General features: G+C 38.1%; 1 protein-coding gene across 2 annotated transcripts in view; it reads right to left on the reverse strand.

Annotated features, from left to right (window-relative positions):
* Positions 1–21,226, reverse strand: part of Atp13a5 (ATPase 13A5) — a 100,940-nt gene extending 79,714 nt beyond the window's left edge. For both annotated transcript variants that reach the window (XM_070029846.1, XM_070029845.1), the window contains exons 1-3: positions 21,089–21,226; positions 1,564–1,737; positions 332–478 (exon numbers count right to left, since the gene is read on the reverse strand). In XM_070029846.1, coding sequence (XP_069885947.1) covers positions 332–478; positions 1,564–1,737; positions 21,089–21,148 — 381 coding nt within the window. In that variant the 5' untranslated portion in view covers positions 21,149–21,226. The remainder of the gene's footprint in view (positions 1–331; positions 479–1,563; positions 1,738–21,088) is intronic.
* Between the last annotated feature and the right edge of the window lie 1,055 nt (positions 21,227–22,281).

A 22,281-nucleotide genomic window follows, 5' to 3' on the forward strand; every position in this document is an offset into this window, starting at 1 on the left:
TTTTCATCAATAAACACATTTTTATCCTTTTTTCTACAAACACAACATACCATTGTGTTCTAAAATAAGTCACTTACCAGACAGGCACTGGCAGCTCATGCCTATAATCCTAGCTACTAAGGAGGCTGAGATCTGAGAACTGTGGTTCAAAGCCATCCTGGGCAGGAAAGTCCATGACATTCTTATCTCCAAATAACCACTGGAAAACCAGAAGTGGTGCTGTGGCTCAAAGTGGTAGAGCACTAGCCTTAAGTAAAAAAAAAGCTCAGAAACAGTGCCTGGGCCTTGAGTTCGAGCCCCACACAGCTGACAAAAATAAAGAACCACTTACTTTTAATTCTGGCTTCATTACAGCTTGGTTTATGACAGAGTGGCGGTCTGCCACCAGAGGTTCTTTTGAGTTCTTGCTTATGGGAAACTTCAGTGTGGCTAAGTAGAGACAGAACACCTTCTTCCTCATATATCTTCGAAATTCATCCTAAGAAATACAATCCCACTCAGAATTTCTCAAACATACTATTAAATAAGCTGCTCAATTAACCCAATGCACAAGACCAGGAGTTCCCAAAGCTTGGGAAAAATTGTGTTTCTAAACAAGTGTATCAGTATTTATTATCAGCTTCACCCCAGTCCTAATGAATTAGAAACTGTGGTGGTGAAGTCAATAATCTAAGCATCAAGGAGCTCTCCAGAGGATCCCAGTATGCACAAGATTTGCAAGCCACTAAGTTAGAACATAAAGGGAGTAGGTACTTTGTAGGATAATTTTTAGTCTAGAAAAAGTCTTTTTTTCTCAATTTTTAGATGACATCTAGGTTTTAAGATGTCTATTACCCTCTTAAACGCATATTTTTGAAACAGTGAATGATCATTCCAATGTGACAGTGTCCAAGTTGCTACTGAAGAGTTCCTAAGATAATGACCCACTGCTGTCAGCCTGCCATGCCAGACATTTCCCCAGAGCTGAAGGGAAGAGAATGTCTTTCATTGCTGTGTTCAGAAAGATCACCAGATTGCAGAGACCACTGTTTCTTCTCCTGTTCCAGTCTGGGAAAACTCTTGACAGGGAGGAAAAACAATGTCTTTTTGAAATATTGGCTAGTCACTATTTAGACCTCAAACATCATCATGGCATTTCTTTCTTTTCTTAGATCTATATTTATTGCTATATGACATTCACTAACTGTATATTTTAGGGGAAACAGTGTGATATTTTAGCACATATATACAGGATATAATAATCATACCATGGTAATTGGCCTACCAATCACCTCTTTCATTTATTGTTTCTATGTGTTGGGAACATTCAAAATCTTCTCTATTAGCTATTCTGAGGTATTCAATTAAGTGTGTCAACTATATTATCCTACTGTGCTATAGAACATTTGAATTTATTTCTTGTACAACTGTACTGTTGTGCCCATTAACCATACTTCTTTATCCTTCCTTCCCCTTGGCTTGATGATATTAACTTTTTTGCTCCCATCTATACATGAGAACATGCAATGCTTGTTTGTCTGTGATGATCATGGCATCTGAAATAGATAACACGGAGGCACATACTGTTGTCCTCAACAAGACAGTGTCTGCTTCTTGCAAAGTACATGGGACACAGTTGCTCCACACCCTCCACTCAGGCCTCCAGTAGAACACCAGTTGAAGGACGCCGCAGGTCAGCATGGATGTAACCAGGCACAGAGCTCTCCGGAGATTCTGGGTATGGTAACCAAACACCTCCTAGAGAATAAATAGAAGAACAATTTATTTTTAGGTTTCATATGAATATATGATTTTATTTCAAAAGACACAAACTTTAGACATAGGGGCATTGTGTGAGAAAAATCCTGAGCCAGACAATTGGATCAGGTTGACTGAATCTCTCAGCTGATATACAATGATAATGAGAACAAAAGCAAGCACTACCCTATCATTTTAAAACATTGCTCAGGAATAGAAAGAAAAGACATATTTAGTTGCTTCTACTTATTCATAAGCATCACCTCAGATTTTTTATTTATTTTTATTTTCATTTTTCATAATTTTTTAAATATTTTTTGAAAGTGCCTCAAGTTTTGACCCAGATTTGTTTTCTTTAGGTATATTTTAAAACATCGATATGAGTTTGTTGGAGAAAGATGATAAAATTATGACAGTTATAATCTACATATTCTTCCAGCTTTTGCCACATTCAAATTTGTTTTATAATAATATTTGGAAGTGTAAATAAATATTCTGTTTTAAGGGACTGTCTATGAAAGGCTTTCAAAAGGCAGCTAGGTAGTAGGTTACTCAACATTTGTCATAAACTGAATAGACTTGAATACAGTTTTAGGTGAGACATAGTTTTGGTTATTCAAAGTCAATTTCTCACTTCTAGCTTCTACAATACGTGTTCACTTTATGAATTTTAAAAAGTAAAAATTGAAGTCCCAAGAGATGCTGATCCTTGTAGTTGGGATATAAGGTTCTGGTTCTTGGTGGCCTTGTTGAGAGGGGACTGGACCATGAAGACATGAATCCTATCTATGGATTAATTCACTGATGAGTTCCTAGCTGACAGGCTATTAAGAGGAGAGGCTTCATTGGAAGAAGTGGGTCACTGGTAAATTCTGACCGAAGGCATTCCTCCCATCGTTCTCTCCCTCCCCTGACTTCCATTCGGTGAGTAGCTTTGCTTTGCCAGGTCCTTCTGCCATATTTCTGCCTTGTCACACTCAATAGCAATGGAGCCTGTTAGTCATGGGCTAAAACCCCTGAGCCCAAATCAACTTCTCCTCATTTAAGTTTTGTTTCCTTCGGGTCTGTGTTTCTTTCTTTCTTGAGATATTTTTATAACAGCTACTAACACACTGAAAATGAACGATGCTTATTGTATTCCTATTTAAGGCTTTGCTGAACTTCGTTGTGTTCTTCTTTCCTATGAATCTGAACTCCAAGATAGCAGAACTGTAATGTGAAGAAAATTGGTTTTAGCTGAATTTCCATAGAACTTTTGGAGCTCAGACCAGTTCAGATCATGGTATCATAGAACAAATCTCTTGGCATGATTCTTTGGAAACATTGTCATCTTATTAATTTCGGGAACATGTTGCTCTTATTGATTTTTCTAATAACTCAGTGGTAGATGATTATAGTAAGAGTTGTTGAAAGTTATTCTAAAGACAATAATAAGTGTTCTGCCTATCTCTAGCTATGTGATCTCAGGTACTTCATTTCACTGTGAAGGAACTAATCCTGTACAAACTAATTAGAAATATGAAACTTACAAATTAGTTGTGCTCAGATAAAACCATGTCCATAAACTTGCTCTTTAAAGTAATTACAATGTGGAGAGCTCCTAAACAAGGTAACTCATGTGGGAGAAAGAGTTCATTAAATTTATAGATGTACTCTTTTTTTTTTTTTTTTTTTTTTTTGATCTGGTCATGGGGCCTGAACTCTGAGCCTGGGCGCTGTCCCTCAGCTCAAGGCTAGCGCTCTACCACTTGAGCCACAGCACCACTTCTGGCTTTTTCTGCTTATGTGGTGCTGAGGAATCGAGCCCAGGGCCTCATGCATGCAAGGCAAGTGCTCTACCTCTGAGCTACCTTCCCAGCCCCTAGATGCATTCTTTTAAGATTATTCATGAAAATGTTTAAAATATAGTACACAAACATTCATTAACTCTGATTTTAAGCATATTTTCAATTCAATTTCTACTTTCTGTATCCATGTTCCTTCAGTTTCTAAAAAGCTTGATTTTCATTAATGAATTATAGCTTTCTTAGAACCATATAAAATATATATGCCAGTTCACATATTATGTGATAAACACCCATTTTGGGGGTTATTTTCTAGGGGGCTATTGCCAAAGCCCAGTTATGTGGAGAATAATTTGAAAAGGTAGTTCAGCTTTAAGCTGAAATGGGCTTATTCTTAAACACATCCTCTTTTTTCTGTTTATTTATACCCAACAATGACTTTGGGAATCATAATTCTGTTACTTCCTACATAGTTGCTTTTTAAGCTAAAGATTAATTCAGAATTCCAGCAAGATTGCAATGAAACCATTGCAGACATATACTTCTAATATCATAAAAAACTAGAATAGTTTTTTAAGAATGTGAACTGTACCGAGAATTATACAAATGATTTCATCTTTCAATCAATAATCTCTCACTTGGAAATATACCTTAATGAAAGAATGCATGCAAGGCAAAGCAAAGGCTCTATGTGCAGTCTATAACAACAAAATGATTAGGAGAATGGAACGTGAGCAAAAGTTCAGGGGGTTGTGAAGACAAGGGCCTTTTGTTAAGTGATCACATCCACATGTATGGCATGAATGTACAAACCTGGAACTTTCTATATTACAATGACAAATGAAAAAAAGAATACACAGAATGACTGACATACACAAATAGCAACCTCAAGAAATTTAAACCAACTGTATCAAGGGTTACATTAAATGTGAATGTTCTTGATACCGAAACACAAAGATGACTAGGCTGGAAAATAAAGGTAGACTGTGTAGTTTGCAAGGTACATACTTTAAATATCAAGAAGCAGAAAAGTTAAAAGAAGGTAAGAACATACCATGCAACACTGAGGAAGAAAAGTGAATTCAGCTGTATTAATATTAGACAAAACACATTTCTTTAAGGATATTAAGGGGAAAATATCAGAGAAAAGGAAAGACTTCATAAGCTAAAGGGTAAACTTAATAGAAAGGAAGCATGATTGTATAAATTTCTGTGTGCACAAAATATAGCTTCACCGTTTATAAAGTAAAATTAGTAGAATTTAAATCCACTCAGCACTAGAGATTTTGATCCACTCCCTCTTGCTAACTAATAAACACAAAAATCATTAAAAACACAGAACTTCAAACAACATCATTTAGCTAACATGGTGAAGTAAACAAATACAGAAGTGTATAGACAATAACTGTAAATTTCAATTTTTTTGCTGCTTCCACTGAACCAGATGGTAACTTTTATACACTAATGAGATCTTCCATAGGCAATGGCTTGGCAAAGGTCACCAGAATGGGTGCACAGTTTGGTATGGCTACCTCTCCCTGTGCATTTAAAGGCTGAAGAGAAAAACTGACTTAGATTACATCAACTCTATTCAATTCAACAAATATAAACTAGCATCTAGGGGCATTGCTGGCTTCTGGTGCAGGTAATGCTTGTTAATGCTAGCTACTCAGAAGGCTGAGATCTGAGGATTGCAATTCCAAAGCCAGATCAGGAAGAAAAGTCCATGAGACTCTTAACTCCAATTAACCACCACAAAAAAACAAAAGTGGAGCTGTGGCTCAAGTGGTAGAGTGCTATCTTTGATCAAAGAGAGGAAAGAAGGAAGGAAGGGAGGGAGGGAGGGAGGGAAGGAGGGAGGGAAAGAAGGAAGGAGCAAAGGAAAACAAAAAAAAATTGGATTGAGTCCTTGCTCAAGAGAAGACTCACAAGGTAAACTTATATATCAAGAGAAAATTCCAGCACAAGAGCAAAGCACTAGAGCATGTGTAGAAGGGAGTCAAAGGAGGCTGAAGGACAAGAGTCCTCTCCAGAGGAGAAAGAACTATTTAGCACCAGAGAAAAATTCAAGCCCCAAATACATGTAACAGAGTTCAATTTTTTTTTTTTGCGGGGGGGGGGGGTCCGGTCATGGGGCCTGAACTCTGGGCCTGGGCGCTGTCCAGCTCAAGGCTAGCGCTCTACCACTTGAGCCACAGCACCACTTCCGGCTTTTTCTTTTTGCTTATGTGGTGCTGAGGAATCGAACCCAGGGCCTCAGACATGCAAGGTAAGTGCTCTACCACTGAGCCACCTTCCCAGCCCCCAGAGTTCAATTTTTTTAAGTAGTCATAAAATAGTTGCCTAAATTGATCATATTCTCAGACAAAATACATTGCAATTAAACTAGAAATTAACAAAAAATATAACTTCTCAAATGTTTAGCAACACATTCTAAATAACATGTGAAAGTCAAATAAGAAATTACAGGGGAAGCCAGGCGCCGGTGGCTCACACCTGTAATCCCAGCTACTCAGGAGGCTGAGATCTGAAGATCACGGTTCAAAGCCAGCCCAGGCAGGAAAGACCATGAGACTCCTATCTCCAATAAATCACTCAGAAAACTGGAAGTGGTACCGTGGCTCAAGTGGTAGAGTGTTAGCCTTGAGCTGAAGAGCTCAGGGGCAGTGTCCAGGCCCAGAGTTCAAGTCCCAAAACTGACAAAAAAAATAATAAAGAAAGAAATTACAGGGACATTGGGGAAGATTTTGAACTGAATGCAAATGAAAACTAAGATGTCAGACCTCAAGGGATATGGTGAAGGGACATCTATAGTTTTAAAAGCATAGAAGAAAAAGAAAAGGAAGTTTAAAATCAATAAAGCAAGCTTCTTCCAATTCAAGAAGTCATAGAAAGAATTGCAAATTAAATCTTATATAATATATGAAGAAGGAAATTTTAAAGATGAGTGCAGAAATGAATAAAATAGAAATCAGACATACAATAGAGAAAATCAACAGCCAAACTGGTACTTCTGGGAGATGTAGAAAATGGATGAACTCATAAATATAAATCCAAATGGTTTTGCGGTTGTTAGCATACATTCAATCTTAGCCAACAGGGTGACTGGGAAAGACAATCACTAGTTCAAGGCCAATCTGAGATATATAGTTGGTTTCAGTTCTCAAGTGGGGAACTCAGTGAACCTCTATCTCAAAATGAAATTTACACAGAAATAAAGGGCAGGAGATGTAGCTCTGTGTTAGAGTGCTTTTATAGTGCACATTAAGCCCTGAGTTCAATCCTATGATCCACAAATAAGAAAGAGAGGGGTAGAATCAGAGGGGGAAAGAGAAAGACAGAGTGGGGGAGGGAAGGAGGAAGGAAGGAGTGAAAGAGGGAAGGAGAAAGGGAGAAAGAAAAGAAGGAAGAGGGAGAGGGAAAGAAAGGGGAAGGGGCTGGGAAGGTGGCTCAGTGGTAGAACACTTGCCTTGCATGCATGAGGCCCTGGGTTCGATTCCTCAGCACCACATAAGCAAAAAGAAAAGAAGCCGGAAGTGGCGCTGTGGCTCAGGTGGTAGAGCGCTAGCCTTGAGCTGAAGAGCTGAGGGACAGTGCCAAGGCCCAGAGTTCAGGCCCCACGACCTGACCCAAAAAAGAAAAAAGAAAGAAAGGGGGAGAGGGGTGGGAGAGAGAGGGAGAAGGAGAGGGAAAGGGGATACTTTAATTAAAAATCCTTCCTAACCAGATGCTGTTGGTTCATGCCTGTGATCTTAGCTATTTAGGAGGCTAAGATCTGAGAAATGTGGTTCAAAACCATTCTAGGCAGGAAAGTCCAGAAGACTTCTATCTCCAAAGATTGGCAAGTAGAGCTGTGTGGCTCAAGTCCTAGAACTGGCATAAAACAAAAACAAAAAACCAAGGGGTAACAATGCTTGTCAAGAAATGCACTCATTGCCTTACTCATGTAACTGTAAACTCTCTATATAGCATCTTTACAATAAAAGAAAATTTTAAAAAATCTTTCCTGCAAGGAATCTTTAAGTCCAGATTGCTTGTGAATTCTTTCTAATATTTAAGGCTGGAGCAGTACCATTCTTATTCCTGCATCTTTGCAAGTCGAGGATATGAGAAGATACTCCTAACTTGTTAAAAAGCTATATTCAGGTACCTGAATCCAACAGGCATGTTGTAAGAAAGGAAAATGATGGACTATGATCTATTATAAATATAGATGAAATCGTTTATCTAACCAAAGCAGTGATATAATAAAAGGGTAATCCATTTTACAAAAATGGTATTTGTTCTAGGGATGTAATAATGTGAAACCAGCACTTTGCAGTGTTAATATTTGGGGGGGAATTCAGAAGGGCATATCAACAGATATAGAAAAATACAGGTACAATCCAATACCACTACATGATTTTTTAAACAGTCTTAAGAATCTTGGGAGGTGTCTTCTTCCTAGCATGTTTAGGGTCCGAGGTTCAATCTCTAACACTGTAAAGAAACATAAGTCAGGAAACCATGTCTGGATGGAAAGCCAAGATCATATTTACTGATGAAATAGTGAATTTTTCCTCCTGAGCTCCACGTGAAGTAAGATCCTCAAGGATTATTACTAATATTCATTCAGTAAGTCACAGAAAAGAAAAAAATAGTTCTAACAACTGGAAAAATTAAGTAAAACTCTCTATGCTTGGATAATTCAGTTACATATTTTTAAATATCCATACATGAATTTATTAGCATTGCTGAATACTAGGTGGGTATAGAAAATAGTTGTATTTGTTTATGCTAACAACTATATGACAATTAAGTAAAACTTTTAAAACTATCAAGAAAGGCATTCAATTACCTTATAATAAACCTAACAAAAATGTGTAAGAATTTTGTATTATTAGTGAGAGATAGTAAAGACCTAAATAAATGTAGCAGCATATTATGTTGTATAGACTCTTACAATCTGATTTAAAGTTTCATCAAACATTTTGTGTGGCCATTAGTTAAATGATTGTAAAATTGGTATGAAAATGTAAAGAACTTAGAAGAGTCTAGACAATAATTCACAAAGGAAGTGTGGTGAATTCATACCACCAGAAATGAAGACATACTACAAAAGCACAGACATTAGGTAAATAAACCATATACAATACAGAAAAAAAGAGCAACAAAGAAAATTGAGAAAGTTAAACCAAATTCAAAATTTCATATGAAATGAAAAACATATTTAAATGTGAAACTTGAAACAATAAAATAATTTGAAAAATCCTAAAGGAACATTTCATGAACTTCTTTAGCTTTTTGTTGTTGTTGGTGGTGGTGGTGGTAGTGGTGGTGGTGGTTGTGGAGTCTGAACTCTGGGCGCTGTCCCTCAGCTCTTCAGCTCAAGGTGAGTGCTCTACCACTTGAGCCACAGCACCACTTCCAGCTTTTTTCTGCTTATGTGGTGTGAGGAATCAAACCCAGGGCCTCATGCATGCAAGGCAAGCACTCTATCACTGAACCACCTTCCCAGCTCCAGCTATTTATTTTTTTATTTTTTATTTTTGTACCAATCCTGAGGCTTGCAATCAGGACCTGGGTGTTGTCCCTGAGCATTTTTGTTCAAGACTAGAGCTCTACCACTTGAGCCACAACTCCACTTTTAGCTTTTATGGTGCTTAATTGAAGATAACAGTTTAACGAGCTTTCCTGTTCAGGCTGGCTTCATACTATGATCCTCAGATCTCTGCCTCCAGAGTAGCTAGGATTACAGGCATTAGCCACCAGTGCCCAGCTCAAGTAGATATTTCTTAAATAGAAATATACATATGTGTATTGGACATCATTAAAATTAAAAGCTTCTTTCCATTCAAAGATCTTTGGAGAAAATCCATTGATTTCTAAGCCCTATTATCTCTATATATGAAAAAGGATTCATATTTGGAATGAATGAAAACATACTGCAAATTGATTCAGTTAAAACACAATAAAGAGAAACAAAATTCTGAATAGGAATCTTTCAAAAGAGGACTTCAAAATTGTCTATACTAACCTAGAAGATTTTTTTATATCATATCATTTAAGGAAATACAAAATAAAGGTACAATGTCACAGCCTAAAAGAGCCAAGAAAACTAAGAAGAAACGAAGCCAAATACTGACACAACCAAATTTGAGTATTTCCTCTGAAGTCACATAGTGGCTTAATGATGTAATCACAGAATGGCCAATTTAAAAATAGATTATATACAGTAATGATAACAGCATAAAGTAACTAGAACTTTTGTTACACATTGTTGATGGAAGTGTGAATTGATAGAAACATTTCATCAAACTCTATTGCTAAGGTATGACAACTAATGTATTCTTGTATAAGAATATTCTTTTACAAGAATACCTTTTACAAGAATATTCAGATCAGCTGTATTCATCAAGCCTTCAACTGGTAACAATCTAAAAGTCCCTCAACAGAATAATAATAATAATGTGTGTGTGTGTGTGTGTGTGTGTGTGTGTGTGTGTGTGTGTGTGTGTGTGTGTGTGTGTGTGTGTGAGTGCCAGTCATGGGACAGGGCCTGGACATTGTTTCTAAGCTTTTTGTTCAAGACTACCTCTCCACCATTTGAGCCACAGCTCCACTTCCCACTTTTTGGTGATTAATAAGAGATAAGAATCTCATGGAATTTCCTAATTTCCTGCCTGGGTTAGCTGTGAACCATGATCCTCAGAACTCAGCTTCATGGGTAGCTAGGATTACAGGTATGAAACACTGGGCCCAGCTAGAATGATAATAAACTTTGTTTGTGAGTTTATTTGGAACATGATCATATGGAAAATAATTACTTAAAAGAGTTAGATTGGGAAAGGAAAAAATTACAGCTTTTTTGCAAAGTTAATAAATAGAGAAGGGCCAAAGAAGAGATTTCTTTTTTCTTTTTTTAATTTAATTTAATTGTAAAGGTGATGCACATTACCTTACATAAGTAAGATAATGAGTACATTTCTTGTGGAACAGTGTAAAAGAAGCAATTTCTGTGGAAGCAGGAGGTCTGGTGACCTGGGGAGCTGGTAGCTATACCTTTTTTTGAGTGATCTGTACAAGCAACTCTCACCAAAGCTGTGGTGAAATCGCATCCCTAACACAGAGCTCCACCAAGACAAGAAAAGAGGATTCTGTAAAAGACAGTTCTCAGGTCTGAGGATATCTTATTATCAAAATGCCAGCAGATGATTTTCCCTTATCTGTTCCAAAGAAAGCGGGGAGCAGGGCAGGAGAGGAAGTTCAGCTGAAAACATAGAGGAAGCAAGAGAAATAAAGGGACAAAGAAGCTTGTAAACATCAAAAAGCAATTTTGTGAAATGTATGGTTCCTTGAGCAAAGATGAATAGAAGCAATGTTTTCACTTCCTTGATAAATTGTTCTCATAAACATTGCTGAAACTCCTTTCTAAATCGGATCTCAGTTTTTCACAACGGATCTGGCTAGTATGAGATTTGAGATTTGGGGCTTAACATCATCACCTTGTATTCTTTTAGCAAAATTCTCATGTAGATTGCCAGGTCTTTTTTTTCTCAGTGTATCACAAATGTTTCTATTCTGACCATTTAATTTCAGTTTTAATGTTTTAACAATTAGTTCTCTAATGTAATCAGTTGTAATCAAATCTACTAATAAACTCAGGGTGGCGAATAGAGAGAGAAGCAACAATTTATATCATCAGAAGAGAAAAGTAAATAGAACCTAGGCATGTTGAAAATGTACAGATAGTGGGAAATGAATGAGGTCATAAGGACAAACCCAGTGTACATGGCTCTTTGGGATAAAATAACTTTTACCTCCTCCTATCCATCTACCTCACACTTCAATTTCCCTAACTCTCAGTTTCCTTGTCTGTCCTTAGGAAAATAATACTAGCACAGGGCTGGAAGCGTAGCTGTGAAGATTACAGAGAGGCACGGTAAGTAAGGTGTTAAGTGAAAAGGATAGTCCAGCAGTGGGAGCAGGTGTTTTGATAATAGTTTCAGTCAAAGGAGAGGCAAGGTGCCTATTGCAGTTTTGGGGTGAAATATTCTGGGTCAGAGTTGGTAATGGAAACAGGCTGTGTTTGTCAGACCAAGAACTGAGATCTGCCACCTATTAGTAGAGCTGAAGAGCACGGAGGATGTCATATCGACCCTTTAGTTTTCTTTCTAAGCAGCATTGTAACCTTCACTTTTTTTTGTTCGGAGCTAGGATCTGAATTCCAGATGCCAGAAATAACACACCTAAGTCCAAAGTACAGAGAAAGAAAGGAATGACAATAAAATACAACACGCTTTTCACAGAAGTGTTGTCTAACATTACAGCTGAGCTCCCTATCTAGACCCAACACCATAACCTCTGTTCATTATTTTTCCTTTTTTTTTTTGCCTTCTAGAAGCTTTCACATAGGCTTTGTGCTCAATCACTATCATCCATGATTTAAACTTACCAGACCATGTTTTTCACATAAAAAGAACAGCTTTGAGCAGCTGGTTATAACACAGTGGCTGGTTATAAAATGCAATAGCAGTAATTTTGCATTGTAGCTAAAAGCTGTGGACATGTCCACATGAGAAAACCAAGCTAAAAACATACTTCCGCGTCCTTTAATGAGACACATGACTTTGGGACATGGGACTTTGGGGACAGACATCTTCTGATGCCTCAACTTCTTCCTACCCTAAATAGCACTAATGACAATAACTGTCTTCTAAATGTGTTGTGAGAAATGAATAAGATGATGCATATAGGCCAGGTGTGGTAGTACATGCCTATATGTCCAGCTTTGCTAAAGGCACATGTAAGAGGATCACAGTTTAAAACCAGCTTAGGGAAAGTTAGCATGAGATCTTATCTGAAAGCCAAATGTCAAGTGGTAGAGCATTTGCCTGGAAAGTGTGAGGTTCTGGATGTAGTATCCACTACCAAACAGAAATACAGAGAGAGAGACAGAGAGACAGAGAGAGACAGAGAGAGACAGAGAGAGAATGCATCCAATGCACATAGCACATTTTGAGCACTCAGTATGTGTGAAGAGTTCATATTACCTTGGGTACTACACAATTTAACAAAATGTCAGTAAGTTGATAGTGGCTAATCCCATTGGACTCATTGTGAAATGATTTGACCACAGGCAACATGGAGAACAAATGTTATTTCCCAAAGTGATTGATCCAATGGCTTAAATGGAGTTTTTACTTTCCCCAAAAGGGCACAAGTTGTCAAAACTGACATCAAGTAGAAGACCAAAAAGAAAACCACTCACCTTTGTAGTGTATGAAGCTGGAGAGAAGGGCTTTAGGATAAACGCCTGGTTAATTCAAGGATTAGCTGAAAGCAGGAGCTTTATGTCAAAGTATGCACACTCACACCAATGCGTGCATTCCCCATTCAAGGGGAAAGCACTGTAACAAAACACCCTGGGAACTCTAGAGGCCTGTGGGGTGAATGGCTGCAGGAGATACGACTTGTAAATGGTGCCAGTAGAAAACTCTGGCGGTGTGCATGGGCATTTGACCTTCTGCAGTTATCTTGTCAAAAGACAGGAGGAGTACTTGTATTTACTCATCTCAGTGATTCCTACCATCCTGGCCCTGTTACCCAAATTACCTACCTCAGTCTTTCTTCTTATCTACCTTTTGGAATGTGCCCTTTTGGTTTTACCCATAGCTTCCATAAGATAGCCCAGGGCCTATCTGAACTTAGAAAGCAGAGTTTGTGGGGGACACAAGTTTGGGTTTACCATCTCTGTTGGTTAAACTCATTCCTTGCCCCATGGATGAAATAAGAATTATAATTCACTGTATGGATATATTCTTCATCTGTCGCCCAAGAATCTGCTGGTCAGAATTGACAGTGTGCTACGGCTGCTGCTTCAGCAGTATGATCTTGTGCCTGTCACTTCCTGTTTGAATCTCCTGGTCAGAATTGACAGTGCACTACCTCTACTGCTTCTGCAGTGTGATCTTGTACCTGCCACTTCCTGTTCCTGAGTTCAGTCACCTAAACTGTTCTATTGCGTGCCCCCTACACAGGCAAATGAGTGAATCAGTGGGTGAACCAAATGCCTTGGAATGGGTGTTTCTGTTCCAGAGTTCAGAACACTCAATCCAGTAATCCCACAGCACAAAGCTGCACATTTTTTTAACTCAACTAAAACATAATGAAAGTCATGCAAACTACCACGATTGCCTTCTGTACACAGTTGTGCCTGTTGTGATTGTGGTCTGAGTTCTGTTGTGTTGTTCAGGTTTCTCTTTTTTTTTCTCTTCAGCATAAAGCATTTTTATATTTTTTAAATGATCTTTAAGTAGTTGAACAAAGAAGTTGATATTCAATGAAGTGGTTTATGACTAAAGTACCTCATCATCAAAGTCGCCCATCCCTCAGTCTCATCCATCCCTCAAACCTCGCTTTTCTTAATTTTGTATAATATACATTGAAATTTTTACTGCATTCTTTGCTGTCACTTCCCTCCCCTGACTCCACCCTGGCCCTGGCTTCTTCTCTTCATTTGTCTGCTCCTCTTGTTTGGGTTTTTTCTTTGCAATGGTATGTTAGGTGTTTCCATGGTTAGGAACATTCCAATAATTTTATAGAAAGTTAACTTTTTTAGGTGGTCCTTAACTTTTAGGCACTGGCCAAGGAGATCTCATTTTATAGTTTAGCTTTATTCAATGATGCTAAAATTTGTTAGGCATTTTGTTTTGTATTGTGGCACTACTAGGATTTGAACTCAGAACCTAGGCACTTCTAGGCAAAGTACTCTACCACTTGAGCCACTGAGCAAGTCCTTTTTCCTTTTAGTAATTTTTTTCAGATAAGGTCTCAAGTTTTTGGTGGTGGTGGTAGTGGTGGTAGTAGTGGTGGTGTTTTTTGTTTTTTTCCTTTTCTGGGATGGCCTCAGACCATCCTTCTGCCTTAGCTTCCTACATAGCCGAAATTACAGATGTGACTGACTACCATGTTCAACCTATTTTACCTTGTTATCTTGTTGTTGGTTGCTTTTTATTAAAGCAAGAATCATATCACCACGTTTCTATCATTATTAATAATCTACCCCTTGTTTTCTCTACACTGACATTACAAACCTTATTTTTTTACATATTAGATGAAAGAATATTCTTAATATTCTATTTTCTTATCTCTTCTGCCAATGCATGAAAGTTCATCTCTTTAGTGGTATGATAATACTGTCCCTAGTTAAGGAACCATATTCATATAGTTATTATTCTTTAAACTTCTGTTCTTGGTATTGCCATCCATGGCCATTTAAATGGTTGTCACTAATCACTAACAAACACTGGTGTCACACACCACTCTTTTTTTAGAGCAAAAATGTCTTACATTTAACTTTCATGATCATTCTCTATGTTGAAAAACAATGTAAATTTTTCTTGAGGACTATCTTAGTTGTCATGTAATCTTCATGGTAACCTATAAAATCAACTTTATTATATAAGTACTGTTACTTATGTTTCTAAGTTCTCATTATTTGTAGGTCCAAGGAACCCAATCTTGGGAGATATTCAAAACAATTATTGGGTAATTCAGTCTGTTATGTTTCCCCCTTGTGCTTGCTTTCCAGAAGAGACATTTTAGATGCCAGCAGTGTGACTCCAAACCCAGTACTTACTGCAGAGATGAGCACACTGTCACTCTCATACTGCTCAGAATGTCAGCTTGTCCTGCATGTTGTCTTCCTGCAAGCTAAAGTCCCATGAAGGGCTCTTGTTTGGTGGGAAAATAATGACAGAGCAGGAAGTGTGGGCAACAAGGTATTCTGACACCTAGGCTGATTACCAAAGACAGTTTCTATAACCAGAATTTACCATATATAAAGTCCTTGGGACAAAGTAGCATGTGCTCTTAATGACTATTTGAGGAATAAGAGCATCACTGATCAGAAACAGACCTCACAGATTATTTGGTTCAAATTTTCTGCTAGGAAAAATAGCTCTATACCATTTTTGGCAGAAGAATATCTATTATCTAATTAAGACAGGCTGCATGCTCTCTTGTTGGTCTGATGTGATGGTATAGGAGTTTTCTTTTGCTATATAGCAAACTTGGCAACTTAAAACAATACAAAATATTATCTTATATGCATTGGGAATCCATTTAGCTGATTCTCAGAACACCAATTCTCAAGACTGAATTCAAGATGTTATCAAGGGTGAATACCTTCAGAAGCGCTGAAACCTCTTTCTTTCAAGTTTGTATTTTTAAAGCATGATTTAAGTCATGTATTTTTTTTTTGAAAATTGTGGCTTCTATTACCTTATTGGCTAGCATCTGGTAGCTTCTGTCAATTCTTAGAGATAACTCAAAGTTCCTTGCCACATTGTACCTTCCATCGTCAAATGGGCCAAGAAGAACTTTCCTACCATTTAGCCCCTCTTACATACCCATGTGTTTTAGTGGTGGAGTGATGAACCCAATTGCATTCTAAATCCTGTTTGAGCATTAAATACATCAGGAAAGGCACATCCTCTTTAAAAGGTTGAGTGAGCTTTACCCAGAGTCTTTTTTAATTGGCTCAACTGAGAAACACTGATTACACCTATGAAATCCCATTTGCTATATGACATAACATAATGATAGAAGCTATGCTCATTACATTTATACTCAATGTGACAAGTTTATCTTGTTATCAAAGTCAAAACTCACTTGTAGGATGTCGTATTAAGACTTCCTCCATAGTAGTTGGGAAGTTCTTCCCTAAGGAAGAGCCTCTACTTAGTACCCCACATCAGCCACTCGACTTTGGGAAGGCAACCACCATGACTGCTCTCTTGGGAATTTCTGCCAACGTCTTGAAAACAGTTCTGGATTGTGATACATAGAATTCCCTCCAAGTAGGCTATAATTCTTGACATTTCTCTGGAAATACAGGTTCAGAAATTAAATATAACTTCCTAGAGAGTCCCTAAAAAGTAGAGATGATAGCCAAACTATTTTTATTTCTTCAATTCTGTCCAACAGACTTCTATTAAAACATTCCAAGATGAGATTTTTTTATAACTATATCAGTCTGAAACCCAGCCATGATGAAATCAAGCGCTTCAATTGCATCTTCATGCATGGCTAATAAGAGCATGTTGCCAATGTTCTCACCTTGTATGTTCATCATAATTTAAATCAAAAAGTCAACGGTGAGGCATGTTATAATGCATCTTGCCAAGTTCTCTCCAGCAATCTACATGAGAGAAATTTTAATGTTGATTATGTTGCTTATATTATTATCTCCCCCTCACAGCAAGGTGTCAGTAGAAGATTGACGTGCTTACCTTCATACAACATGCTAATTTAAGTGTTGGCAGAATGTAGGAGAAAGCTTTTAAATTTTAACATTTCACTTTTCAATAATCATCCTTTGAGTGTTTGTGGGAGAGTAAAACTGAGCTGCGAGTCCTATAATGGGAATTAAGGAATGCACAACCTTGTATGAAATAATTGAGATACTCCAATATCATGATCTTTTTTGTACCAACTCTTTACATGTTATTTGTTTTTGTAATGGTAGAGTTCAAGCAATTATCATTCCCCAAGTTTTAATCAAAGAAAGTGGAAATGTGCTCCACATCAGTTTTACCTAATCCAACTTGCCTGCATCATCCATTTGCACTTCATAAATGAAATATGAGTGAACCTCTTATATTTCATAGCACTTTCCATAATTTATACATGACTCTTGTGAGTCAGGAGGCAGGAGTCAGGAGGAAGGAGACAGCGGGCATGGTCCAGAAACATTTCCACAACTATGTAGCTAACATATGATTTAGTCTCCAGTAAAGCCCAGGTTGCTGTCTAAGATATCAGAACTCCTCCACTGGCAGAAAAAAAAATTGCCATGTGAAATGCTCTCTTATCTGTTTTGTCTCTTCCAATACCAAGCAGCTATTTTTTTTCCTTCTGGAGCTCTCTCATTAGGTTTTTGACACCCAGGCAGTGAATGTCTGCACAGAAGGGAACAGAAGGGGACTAGTTGGGCTGTAAAGCCCAGATGAGTAAAGTATCACTTGTGACTAAGAAAGGAGCCAGAATCAACACTATCTTGAGAAAGTATACATGGCCAGAGAATTCTGAAACAGAGGCTAAGGGGTGCATGTATACCTTCAGACTGCCTAGCTGAGAAGAGACAGAATGATTATTCCTCCTAGAAGGGTAACAATAATAAAACAATACACCCTTCTCACTGGCTCATTAAGAACTTCTTTACTTTTGCTATGGGTGTGGAATATTGCATGGAAAGTAGTCAGGAAAAAATCAGTCCATGCATATTCTCTCTCTCTCCCTCCTTCCCTCTCTTCTCTGTCTCTGTCTCTGTCTCTGTCTCTGTCTGTCTCTGTCTCTGTCTCTGTCTCTGTCTCTCTGTCTCTCTGTCTCTCTGTCTCTCTGTCTCTCTGTCTCTCTGTCTCTCTCTCTGTCTCTCTCTCTGTCTCTCTCTCTCTCTCTCTCTCTCTCTCTTTCTCTCTCAGATCTCATGGACCCCACACATGTGGGAAAAGCAGCACACTGTCCTGCTGCTGTTTGATTGATGTTCCAAAACCTAAGAAGCCCAGTTGTGACCTACCCACCATTTACATTTAGGATGTGATATTTCTTCTAGCATTTCCTTAAGTGATAGGGAACAGCTTTTTAAGTAGTGTCTCTATTTTACAAATGACTTGGATTCTATTAGTTGGCCTTATAGAGCCAAAATTCCAATCCAGCCCACCATGAGGCCAAGCACAAAGGTCTCAAGGTTCTTGGCTCATCGAGGATCTCTGTGTGAAGGATTCTGTGGACTGTCAGTAAAGTTGCGCATCCTGAGGGAACTTCAAGGGGGAAAAAAAGCAAAACAGAAAACTGCAACTGGAAAGGTCAAAGGAAGCTCTTGGGCAGGATAAAATTTTAGGAAAAAGAAAAGTGAAGGAAAAGGGGTCTATTTAGCTCTGTGGTATGGTGAGGAAATTGGGGAGTGGGAAGAAGATTGAGAGAGGAGGATGTCTCTTCTCCCCTGAGGCTGTAGTGTGGGTGAAATGAGAAACTGCCTGTCAAACACCCAGCACCTGCCCAGAACAGCAAGCATTAGCTTTTCCACAAGGCAGAGGAGATAGGGCCTGAGAACTATAGACAGAAATGAGACAGAATTTAACTTTTGAAACTAATGTGATGATATATATCCATGCTGAGCTCAGCAAAATAATCTATGACAGCCTGAATAATTCACAGGACAGCCCCCGTTCAGTTAGGTTCTTCCTCGGTGTTTGATTGAAAGAATGTATTATTTGCTCCAACAGTTGTCTAGTTTTCCCCTCAAATCCTCTCATACGATGACAATGGATTGTTCTGATTAACACAAGTACAAGTCAGAGTGGTCCATGATAAACCCCCAGGAAAGGGAGAGCCAAGTGCGGAGGGACTGTATCCACAATTGGTTGGCCCCCAGTGATGGTATTCAGCCATGTCAACACTTCTGTTAAACCTGCTCGATCTTTTTTGTTTGGATTCACTTCCAAAGCGTTATAATCAGGCTATTTCACACAAAACTTCACATTTTTTGGCTTTCCTTCTGAAACCCTGTAAATCCAACAGCATTGGACTGTTGATTAGCTGGACAGCTGGAAGCTGTCACAGCTTCCTCTTTAGTTTATGCACGCGGGAGCCCCCAGGCCCATCTGAACCACCAGGTTTACCTGTGGCCTACAGTCAGATTAAACTCTCTGCTCTCTCTGAGAGTGAGATTGGTGAAAAAGAATTCCTCCTCCAGCTTCCTTTCCCCAGAGCACGCTGTCAATGTGAAGCCAACACTGCATAATTCTGAATAGGGGTTTCCCGTGGATATCTCTAGAAATGTCTGATCACACACAAGAAAAAAAGAAACCGTGCACCATTATTTAACTATTTGATACACATACTTGTCCTGTGACTGGGAGATTAAAATTTCTGGTCTATCCATTCAATACCTATCAAACACAATACCTAGCTAGAAAAAATAAAGACTCATAAGGTTTTCATGAACACTCATCTATTTGGTCATAAACTTTTAGAAAAAATAAAGACTCATAAGGTTTTCTTGAACACTCTTCTAATTGGTCATAAACTTCAGACCCAGGACGGAATCATTCAGCAGTGAACACAGGTGAGTAGATTTTAATTCTTCAAATCCTTTTAGTCTGAAGATGTTAAAGCATTGTAGCATCTTCACAAGCCTCACAGGGTACAATAATGTACAAATAAAGGCTACATTTGCAATTCTAAATTTTCTTGGCACCACATTAAAGAAGGGAAAAGAAGCAGGAGGAATTAATGTTTCTAATCAATTCTGTTCAAGTTACTTTATCCACAATATTGTCATTTCAGTGTGCAATTAATCTAAATATTATTTATGGGCCTTTTTGTTACATTCTTCAAAGTCTGGCATGTATATAACACCTTTCAGTTTGGATCTGTTTCTTTTCAAGTACTCCAGAACCACAGATGGCCCCTGGCTTCCTTGTTGGATAGCCCAGCTATAGACAGAGCCACTTATTTTCTTTAGATTAAAAAATAAGATCAGGTGGAAACAAAGTGGGTATGGATTTCCCATAGCTTATAAGGAACTGGGAGGCCATGCAGGAAAGTAATACCTTCCTGAAATATGAAACCCATACTCTGGGTTCTTTTCTGCCCACAGTGGGATCCATGCCCCCCCCCAACTCTACCTTTGCCTTTCTCTCTACTTTTCTCATTTACTAACTATGGTCACTATTGTAGTGTGGACCAGTTACAGTATAGACAAGAAATGGACTGCATTCCCAGGCTGTCTGCTGCTGGCTAATGACCTTGGCAAGTTACTTAACCTCCCTGGTCTGATTTCTTTTCTATGAAGTAGGATTCTTTCCTTCTTTGTTCTGAAAATTCAATGACATTATAAAATATAAACTCCCAAGGAGCAAGTAGATACTATAGAAGAGTTATCACATTTATAATGATCCATTTTCAAGATTTGTGCATATTTGGTGGAAGAGATAGTAGGGAAAAAGAGTTATAAACATGAGATTTTTTAAATATGTGCTAAAAAAAAAACCCCACCAAGCTTTACATAATTTCTTCTTCAACACTTGGTGCTGAAAACCCCTCTTGAGTTTAGCAAAAAAAAAACATTGATTCAGCCTAAGGTACTCTGAGCCCAGGTCAGGCAGACATAGGAAACAGGAGAAAGAAAAAATAAATAAATTGTTTCAGTTTTCACCTGTTTTTCCAATCCCATGTGACACAAATGAGAAGGGGCTCATTTCTCAATTATAACCATGTGGGGATGTATCCCGGCCACTCTGCAACATGTCTAGGAAGCTGCTTCACATGATTCATCACACGTGCAGATGGCAAAAACTCTAATATCCAGAGGCACAAGTGGCTCAGCCCTTATAAACCTCCTGCTTCCCAATTGTGCCTTGCAGCTTTCAGAGAGCTCTACCAGACCAAAACCTTTTCAGTCTAGAACCAGTACTGCTAGTGTTGTGGTTTATCTTTAATGTAGTTAAAAAGAACTCCTGACCACAGCCTTGGGCACTTTGGGAGGAAAAAAAAGCTATAAAAAAGAAAGGAGAACTCACCAATTCATTCTCCTCTCCTTGGTTGAGCAAAGCCCGGTGGTCCTTATTGTTCGTGTCCATCTAAAGCAGACTGGTTAGGGTCCTTGAAGGAAATGTCAAAGCCACCTGGACTTCTGAGAGTTCAGTCTGTACTTGTCATTGCTGTTCTCAGGTGCTTATAAAATCTGTTGGCACATACCTTGCCTATTAGACCAACAAAGGAGAGAGAGAAAAAAATTCCTTTCCTCAACCACAGGATTGGTCTGCTAATCTATCTGTTTGATGTCTGGGTGTTGGTTTTTTTTCTTCCTACTGTTTATTTACTGAGCTAGATGTGAGTTAAAAATGATGAGGGGGAAAATAGTTATTGAACTAGAAAGATAAATAATTTCACAGGCTCTCTATAAAAATCTCAGTCAATGAATGAGAATATCCATTTTGCTCAAAATCTAAGACAAAAGCCTTTACCAAATGGAATTTACATATGAGAATATTAAAGGCAGCAAGGAGAATTGAAAGGAGGGAGTTTGACTCATGATGGGAAAATGTAGGCATCTTTGGAATCAGAAAATCCTGAGTTCTAATTCCTGCTCTTTACTGATGACCCTAGAAAAGCCACTTAGGAAAACTGAAATTGATGTTTTAGTGTGTGAAATGTCGATGATGATTATACGCTTGATAGTAGGACTTAAGATGATATTTGTAAAAGGCCAACTGTCATACCTGCCATACTCAGTAAGAGACAAGTAGTCATCATTATAACCATAATCATAATCATAATGTTTAATCAAGAAGAGAGATGCTTTTTAAAAGTAAGCTATAATAATTTTATTTCTTTCATTTTTGCTTTACAGTTTATGAAAAGTTTTCAAATAACAAGTATACGGTGGGAGGAGGTGCTAGAAAAATAAGAGTATTGTCATTATGTCGAAAACAAACTTGGTGGGGGGGAGGATGGGAAGGGGAAACAAAGGAGGAGGCTACAATGCTTGATAAGAAATGTACTCATTATCTTGCCCATGTAATTGTAATCACTCTGTACAGTATTTTCACAATAAAAAAAGAAAAATAAGAGTATTAAGGATTATATCTTCTCCTAAATTTGATATTGTCATAAAAATAAGAGGGGTCAATATCTCATGATAAAGTTTTTATTATTTTATTGCCTTTTGTTCTATCAATCTACTCCATTGACTGACCATGGAAAAATAATT

The sequence above is a fragment of the Dipodomys merriami genome, unplaced genomic scaffold (genome assembly GCF_024711535.1).
Source record: "Dipodomys merriami isolate MVZ:Mamm:240054 unplaced genomic scaffold, mDipMer1.0.p SCAF_2, whole genome shotgun sequence".
In the NCBI taxonomy this organism is placed as follows: Eukaryota; Metazoa; Chordata; class Mammalia; order Rodentia; family Heteromyidae; genus Dipodomys; species Dipodomys merriami.